The sequence below is a fragment of the Pagrus pagrus genome, assembly GCF_965226575.1.
Source record: "Pagrus pagrus genome assembly, chromosome: 19".
Taxonomy (NCBI): domain Eukaryota; kingdom Metazoa; phylum Chordata; class Actinopteri; order Spariformes; family Sparidae; genus Pagrus; species Pagrus pagrus.
In genome coordinates this window covers 12,403,110-12,411,866 of record NC_140203.1, presented here as the reverse complement: position 1 = coordinate 12,411,866, position 8,757 = coordinate 12,403,110, and the positions used below count along the sequence as shown (strand labels likewise).

At 41.0% G+C, this 8,757-nt stretch overlaps 1 protein-coding gene across 1 annotated transcript; it reads left to right on the top strand.

Moving 5' to 3' along the window:
• ddx54 (DEAD (Asp-Glu-Ala-Asp) box polypeptide 54) lies at window positions 1–8,043 on the top strand. The gene is made up of 20 exons (XM_084382380.1): window positions 1–273; window positions 1,458–1,584; window positions 1,757–1,827; window positions 1,922–2,110; window positions 2,217–2,266; window positions 2,349–2,390; window positions 2,485–2,580; window positions 2,670–2,791; window positions 2,894–2,955; window positions 3,714–3,845; window positions 3,947–4,157; window positions 4,313–4,444; window positions 4,562–4,783; window positions 4,873–4,946; window positions 5,035–5,244; window positions 5,809–5,957; window positions 6,046–6,159; window positions 6,265–6,375; window positions 6,476–6,561; window positions 7,425–8,043. Exons 1-20 carry the CDS (start codon window positions 154–156, stop codon window positions 7,709–7,711), a joined length of 2,607 nt encoding a protein of 868 aa, XP_084238506.1. The 5' UTR covers window positions 1–153; the 3' UTR covers window positions 7,712–8,043.
• Window positions 8,044–8,757: the final 714 nt, after the last annotated feature.

Genomic DNA, 8,757 nt, shown 5'->3' with positions numbered 1-8,757 from the left:
GCTCACACGTGTGTCCAACATGTCTGCCTACCGTGTTGTTGTGTGCTGAGATGCTGTGAGCTGTGTTCAACGCTACTTTGAAGCCGTTTTGTGTCATAAATTGTACGGAGAAGTTACCGGCCACAGTCTTGAAAGAGGTTTAAAGCTTTGAAGATGGCGCAGAGGAAGAAGAAACTGACGAAGAAGAAGAGGCACACAGGCGGCAGAGAGCCAGAGGCGGACTCTGACAGCGGAGACATCGAGCTGGCTGCTGAAGTTAAAGACGATGATTCTGTAAGGAAACAACACTTTTAAACAACTTATTCTGCCCGTGTTTGATATATTAATACGTAATATCCATACCTATTGTTAATAGCAGTTGTGTTACAGCAGATGTTGTGTAACTACCTCAGTTGTATTCGTCAGGGGGTATAGCTCAGTGGTAGAGCATTTGACTGCAGATCAAGAGGTCCCCGGTTCAAATCCGGATGCCCCCTTTCTTTATACATGTTAGAAGTGTCAATAATAGTTGGAATATACATTCATATAAATAATCCCATAATTCTTCCATATACGAATCACTGCGTATTTAGATGTCACCACATCTGTTTGAAGGATAAGTTCACCCAAAAATGACAAATGTGTCATTATCATGCCGATGGAAAGTCAAGTTAAAGTGAAGTGATCAACAAAACATTTCTGAAGCTTCACAGTAAAATATTGTTGCAGAATTCTTTTAAATGACTGAAATATATGGAGACTTGTTTTTTTAATGTAAACAAACAACGTAATAAATCATAAAATGGCTACATACAGCTTGTGTGTCCTAATCCAAGTCTCTGCAAGCCCCTAGATCCAAAATCGATTGTTGAAGATGGTTTTTTTTTTTTACACCCTTATTTAAGTCAAAGTCTTGACTGTTCACTGAAACTTTTGGAGATTTGGATTACAATGGATGAGCTGTATTAAAAAGTACCCCATCTACTTCAGTTATTTAAAAGAATTCTGCTACAATATTTTACGGTGAAGCTCCATAAATGTTTTGTGGACTGGGAAACTTGACCCAACTTTCCATCGGCATGAGGGTGGATGATGACAGAATTGACATTTTGGAGTGAAGTCATCCTTTAATCTCTGTCACTTTACATGTAATTACACATATTCTGACACGTGTACATTGGTACAATAACGCAAGTAACCCATTGTTCCATCCATGCATTTAAATCTACATTCACTATGTTATCTTCATTACTTTTGGTATTATAACACTTTACCTACCTTGGGATATGTTATGTTATGTTATGTTATGGATATGTGCCCTAAACAGTTTGGTAATTTTTTTAGTCAGTCAGCAGAAAAGTTTGTGAATCAATCAGTCAATCCTTTAACGTCCATCTCCTTTGTCACATTTATATGCTGAAGGCGGAAAGTTTCTGTGTTAACCAAGTTATTTTTCTGTTTTCTTGTTGGTCTCACAGCCGGGGAGGAAACTGCCGAGGTTCCCCGCCTCATCAGAATACCCGTCAGATGTGGAGCCTGACATGAGGGAGCTGGTCAGAGCCCAAAACAAGAAGAAGAAGAAGTCTGGAGGCTTTCAGTCCATGGGTAAGACCCAGTGAAGAGTCCAAAGATAGGGCTGCATGTCCACTGGTTACTCACAGTGTTGAAATCTACCTGTGTATATATTTCATTTTAGATAAAAAGAAAACTTTAAGTAAAGTCTGATCCATTATTGCCCAGAGGCAATATTGTTTAACTAAATCATGTACGATTTCAGGTCTCAGCTACCCTGTTTATAAAGGTGTCATGAAGAAGGGTTACAAAGTCCCTACCCCGATCCAAAGAAAGGTAAGTCAGCACCACTTCAGGATCCCGTAATCAGACATTTGCAACTATTAACTGCACAGTATTTCACACCCAATTCTTCTCTTCACCATTTCAGACTATCCCGGTGATTTTGGATGGTAAAGATATGGTAGCCATGGCCAGGACTGGCAGTGGTAAGACGGCTGCCTTCCTGGTGCCCATGTTTGAGAAGCTGAAAGCCCCTCAAGCCCAAACGGGAGCCCGGGCCCTCATCATGACCCCGACCAGGGAGTTGGCCCTGCAGACCATGAAATTCACGAAAGAGGTCAGACTGATGATAATCTAATCTTGAATCACTGTTTAATTGCTCTGTGATGCCTTTGGAGAACCTGTCTCTGATGTTTTCTTCTCACTGCATTTTTGTGTTATAGTTGGGAAAATTCACCGGCCTCAGGACTGCCTTGATCCTCGGTGGAGACAGGTGAGCGATGTCCCTATATTCCCATTGTACTCTGAGATCCTTTAACTCTGGGGTGAATGTACATCTCTCTGCTCTTTTCCAGCATGGACGATCAGTTTGCTGCTCTTCATGAAAACCCTGACATGTGAGTGTTTCATCATAGTTCTGACTGACAACCTGGTTTCTCCCCATCATTTACTGCATGTTTTAGTCCTGATCTCTGTGCTTCTTCCCCTCAGAATCATCGGTACCCCCGGTCGTCTCATGCATGTTGTCACAGATATGAACCTGAAGTTGCACAATGTGGAGTACGTGGTGTTTGATGAGGCTGACAGGTGAGAAAGGTGTCATATTTCTAATTCACAGCTCCGATTCACTCGCATGCATTTATGTGTTAATATGCTGGTGCTCTCCCTTTGCTCAGGCTGTTTGAAATGGGTTTTGCCGAGCAGCTTCAGGAGATCATCCGCAGGCTTCCAGACAACAGACAGACTCTGCTGTTCTCTGCCACTCTGCCCAAACTGCTGGTGGAGTTTGCTAGAGCAGGTCAGTTTTGTCACACTGACTGACCGAAGATCATAAGATCTTCACACTGACTGCCCAAGATTCAAGCTAACTAAATATATATATATTTCTTTTTATTTCCAGGGTTGACTGAACCAGTGTTGATCCGTTTGGATGTTGATTCTAAGCTCAGTGACCAGATCGAGGTAAATAAAAAAAAAATAAAAAAAGGGCTGCAAATAATGATTATTTTCATTATTGATTTATCTGCAGATTATTTTCATGATTAAATGATAAGTAGTTAAGTCTATAAAATGTCAAATTGTGACAAATGAGTCCCAAGTGATGTCTTCAAATTGCATCTTTTGTGAAACTAACAGTCCAAAACCCAAAGACTCTTCATCTAATATCATAGATGACAAAGAAAAGCAGCAAATCCTCACATTTAAGAATCTGGAACCAACATTTTTGAGGAAAATAGTTGGTCTTTAATTTTATTTCGATCAACTAATTGTTGCTGCTCTGGACGCATTTGAACAAACATGACAGAATTGGCAAGAAAATTCAGATAATTTGAAATTGTTCCAGTTATTGAAGTGTTTTTAAAGAGGAAAACTTTCGTTTTTTAAATTAATTCATACTCTTATTGTGATAAAACAAGTTTAAGATATGCTCAATAGGTAGAAACCAGACCTCTCTTACTAATTATTTAGTCATTTAAATGGAAGGTTTGTTCATAAAAAACTGGCCTTGAACTGATGGTTTAGACATGTAGAATAAAAAAGTGACCCTGATATTAAAACAACTTAAGTGTCCTGCATCCTTCATGTGATCTTTAAAGACTCAAACTACCTTGATGACTAAGGAAGTCATCAGAATAACTTGTGTATTCATTCCTCAGAAATGACTGTTACAGGTGCACAATGTGCTCACAGAATCCTAATTTCTCCTGTTTTTCCCTCAGCTGTCATTCTTCCACGTGCGTGTGGACGACAAGCAGGCACTGCTGCTTTATATGCTGAGGAGCGTAGTGAAGATTCATGAACAGACTGTGGTTTTTGTAGCCACTAAACACCATGTAGAGTACCTCAAGGAGGTAAGATACAAATAGCAGTCTTGTCTCTCTTTCCGTGTAGTTTTAAAGTTTTAAAACATCAGCTTTGATTTATGCTAAATTGCTTGTGTTTTCATCTCCAGCTGCTGACTTCAGAAGGTGTGGAGTGTGCCTACATCTACAGCTCTCTCGATCAGACCGCCAGGAAGATCAACATCGGGAAGTTCGTGCATCGGAAAGCCATGGTCCTGATTGTGACTGATGTCGCTGCTCGTGGTATAGACATCCCCCTGCTGGACAATGTCATCAACTACAACTTCCCCTCCAAGCCTAAGCTATTCCTGCACAGAGTTGGTGAGCTGCTTATGCACTAAATTAAGACTTCTATTTACCCCTAATCAAAGTATTTTTCTTTCATTTTTACCAAATTTTAATTAGAGGAAGAAGAAGTGATGAGTTTGATATGATAAATGAGGATTATTTGGTCATCACCTGTCTTTTCCCATCAGGCCGTGTGGGACGTGCTGGCCGCAGTGGCAGAGCCTACAGTATGATTTGTCAAGATGAGATGCCTTTAGTCTACGACCTTCACCTCTTCCTTGGAAGGCCTGTTCAGTTCGCCACACCTGAACACAAACAAGGTAGACTTTGACTTGTTTTATACATCTAAAGCTGCCAGTGGACTTATTATGCATCACAGTCTTTGCCTTTCTTCTATCACTGTCTCTAATTTTAAAACCTCCCCATCCAATCTCCAGATTCGGAAGGTGTGTTTGGTCGGGTCCCTCAGAGTATCCTGGATGACGAAAGTTCTCATCTGATCACGGCTCACGAAAACTCCCACGACCTGGAGAACCTGCATCGTGTCTCAGAGAACGCCTACAAGCAGTATCTCAAGTCTCGACCAAACCCCTCAACGGAATCCATCAGACGGGTTAAAAGCACAGATATGTCCGTCATGGCCGTTCATCCACTACTAGGTCAGTTTGGAGGAGGATGAGCTGTGAAGAGAAAAGGGATGATGATACAGGCAGTAGTTGGTAATATGCTTTGATTAATCTTGTTTCAGGGTCGGGTTTGGAGAAAATGGAACTGGATCGCCTTCAGTTGGTTGATGCAATCAAAGGCTACAGATCCAAATCAGTAAGTTGCAGTAGAAAATAATGCAGATATCTCAAAGTACTGCAATTTCTTGCTTAAACAAAAATCTTATCTTTTTGTCTTCTTCTAGACTATCTTTGAAATCAACTCTCGGAGTAAGACACAGGCTAGTGAGGTGATGCGGAAAAAACGCTCCAAAGACACACAGCTGGTGGACAAATTCAACAAACACAGAGACAGCCTGGCTGCAGAGAGCCAGCTGCAGCAGCCCATCAACCCAACCATAGCTGACGACGATTACACACACTCTACAGGCAGAGAGGAGGACGATGATCTAAAGGCAAGAGACTCTCATTTCTCTGTAGCATTAGGATTTGAAACCAGGAATCCACAGTGTTTTTTCTCTTGAGTATTTTTGGTCCACTGAGAATAAACCAGATGCCAAAACATGCGGCGTGTTTCAGTCATCTGTAACTCATCCAGGTGGTAAAAATTTCATATACCACTGAAGTAGGAAATAAGATGATATAATTATCCATATCCCTTACATGTCACAAGACCTTAGGGCTGCAATAGATCATTTTCATTATAAATTAATCTGCTAATTATTTTTTCTTATTTTATAAGATAAATTGTACAAAATATCAAATCAGAAACTATGCCGATTAATCTTCTGTTTATCGACCATTGATCAGTTTATTGACTAATCAGTTCAGCTCTAAAAGACAAGTATAAAACTGTAAGAAATTTGCACACACACACTACACTTGTGTGCAAACTTTATTGAGACAGAGCAGCACCACTCATTTCTTTTACTGTTGTTGCAGATCCTCATTTTGTACGCAGCAGTTTAAATACAAACTAATGGCAACTTTCAACATGTAATTCTCCATGTGTCCACCAGGAGGTGTTCTCTGCAGTGGTAGGTGGAAAACGAAGAAGCCTGCGGGAACATGGGGAAGACTGGCCAAAGAACAAGAGAAGCAGACAGTCGGGCAAAGACGAGGAGTATTACATCCCCTACAGACCCAAAGACTTCAACTCTGAGAGAGGGTGAGTCATGAAACCTTGGGAATGAGACATGATTAAAACGCGTCAACATTGTGTTATAACACGTGGTTCGTGTTCTGTGTGATGTCAGGTTAAGTCTCGGTGGCGAGGGCACTGCTTTTGAGCAGCAGGCCTCTTCAGCTGTCCTGGATCTAATGGGAGATGAGGGAGAGCGGCTCAACCAGCACAAACACATGATGAAATGGTGAGCGTTTAAATTCACTCTGAATCTGTTTCTCTTCTCCACTTTCTGACACCAATCTGCTTCTGATTTTCATACCGTAACACAGTGTCTCTGTATCACTTATAGGGACCGTAAGAGGAAGCGCTTTGTGAGAGAATCAGGAAAGGGGGATCAGAAGAAGAAGATCAGAACAGATGGTGGTCAGGTCATCGACAACAAAAGGAACAGGAAGAACTTGTATCCTTCCAACAAAAAGTCTTTATGTGTTTACTTACTGCTGTTACTGTTGTCTCACTCTGACAATATTTAGTTGTTGTATCACTTAACAACATGTCAGTTACGAGGAGTGGAAGAAGAAATATAAGGTTGATGGCGCAGATGGCTCAGATGGAGAAACGGGAGCAGGGAGGAGGCCAGCAGGAGGTAAGAGAGCATCTGTAGCCTCAATACTTCTAATCCATTTCATCTGCACTAGGGCTGACCCGAATGCTTTGAAGCTTCTTCCGTTGCTGTGGTAATCGACTTCCAAATCAATATTCAGATGCTTCGTTTTTTGTTTTTTCAAAGAGGGAAAAGACTGATAAAGAGCAAGAAACTGAGCTTCTTTATGAGGTTTAATAAGTCTCAAAACCAGCACAGATAAAAAGCAGGAGGTTGCCTGTGATGTGAGCGAGCGGAACTGTATCTGCGAGCAGAAAAGCGCCCCAGCGAGGGAGCATTTCTGCTCAACGATCACTTATTATGGGATAGAATAGACAGTGGGTGATGTCTTGCCTCCTGTCTTCGTCTCTCATCAGACTCAAAATTACAATATAAGCTAATTTGGAGAATGCTTCATGGGTAACTGTCACTGAAGCTTCAAAAACCCAAAAACGGCTACTATCTAGGTTTTAAAGGAGGAACTCCAGACTCCAAGCAGCCAAATGTAGTTTTTACATGCTGTTTGTACGGACTAAACAAAGGATATGTATTGTGACATTAGTGAGGTTCAGGAAGATGATTTTTTTTCAGTCTTTGTGCTAAGCTAACCGTTGCTATGGTTGATGAACAGATATTAGAATGTTATGGGTTTCCCAAAATGTCGAACTATTCCTTTAAATCATAATATTACATTGCTATTTTGAACCTTCAACCTTCAAACATGTGAATGATTTGTCTGCTTGAATTTCCAAGCAGAAAGATGAGTCACATCACAAGTGGGTTTTTTTTTCAGTCCACATGTAACCCCAAAAAAATCTGTGAATACTTTTTCTTAATCCCTTTTTTCTGAATCGTCCATGTCCCAGGTCGTGGTCGTGGTCGTGGTGGTGGCCGCGGCCGTGGTCGGCAAGGTCCTAGCTTCCCGAAACATGCAACACCGCAGCATACGCCCGGAGGCCGAAAAATCCGCTCAGAGCTGAAGACGAACCAGCAGATCCTGAAAAAGCGCAAGAAGGAGCAGAAGCAGCAGTTCCTGCAGGGTGGTGGCATGAAGAAACTCCGTGCCAAGAACAAACAGTTTGTCGGAGATGTTAAGAAGTCAGGCTTTGGACGAGGTGGTCAAAAGAAGGGTAAGATGAGGAAGAGACTCTGAGGAGGATGCAGAAGGAGATGGCGGTGTGAGATGGTGGGTACCATGAGGGACCGGATTGTGACTACATCATCATCCCCAACCACCTTCAATAATTCTGTCATGCTATGGATTGAATGAGTTGAGGAAATAATCTCTAACTGTAGAGATGAGCTTCAACTTTTACTTCATTGCCTACTGAACTCTAAATTTGATACAGATTATGTATAAGAATGATGCAGTGTACTGGATTTTCCTGTTTTGAGCATGTTGGCAGATGAAATGTTTAACAGTATTGAGATATGTCTATACGCATCATTAACTGTTGGTAAAATACAGATATTAATGAAACAATACTCTGTGTGGTCTTCATTTGTAGTCAGTTACATGTCGATACAACAAAGTAAAGAGAGTTCATGATGTCATGTATAGGTCGGTACATTTATGTGGCAAAATGTCTTTCATGCATGATTCTTCTACAACTGGTTTTGCTGAAATTAAATATTTCCTGATCTTCACTTTTGCTTCTCATTATCAAGCTCCCAGAAAGCCAGATCCTACATTTCCCATAATGCAACCAATGGCATCATTTTTGTGACCCACCCTTTCTGCTAACAACATCTTCTAAATCTATATCTCAGTTTGTAATGCAGCTTTTTGTTACGAGAAAAGATAAAGATATTTTTTAACAGCCCCGGGGGAAATTTTGCTTGGGCAGTAGTGATGCACAGTACAGTGGTAACCAAGACAGTGATACCCAAACACAATAAATTACAAAGACTAGAATTAACTCATGTAAAATATTGCACATGCACGTGTTAAAAAGAACAAGTGAAGTTGGCGGAATGCCTCTTTAATTTTCTTGATGTAAGGACATTTTTAGGAGGTTTTTACACTGTAAGTCATTTGAAGTCTTTGAAGGACTTGGATGAAGGATCATACACACTACTTGACTGCTTATTGAACAGTTGAAGACTCTGCAATGTGCTGAGAAGACCTGCAGCCTCAGTGTGAGTTCACTCCTCTGGCTAGTGAGTAATGTAAAGGTCTCCAAGTCTTTTTAATGATCA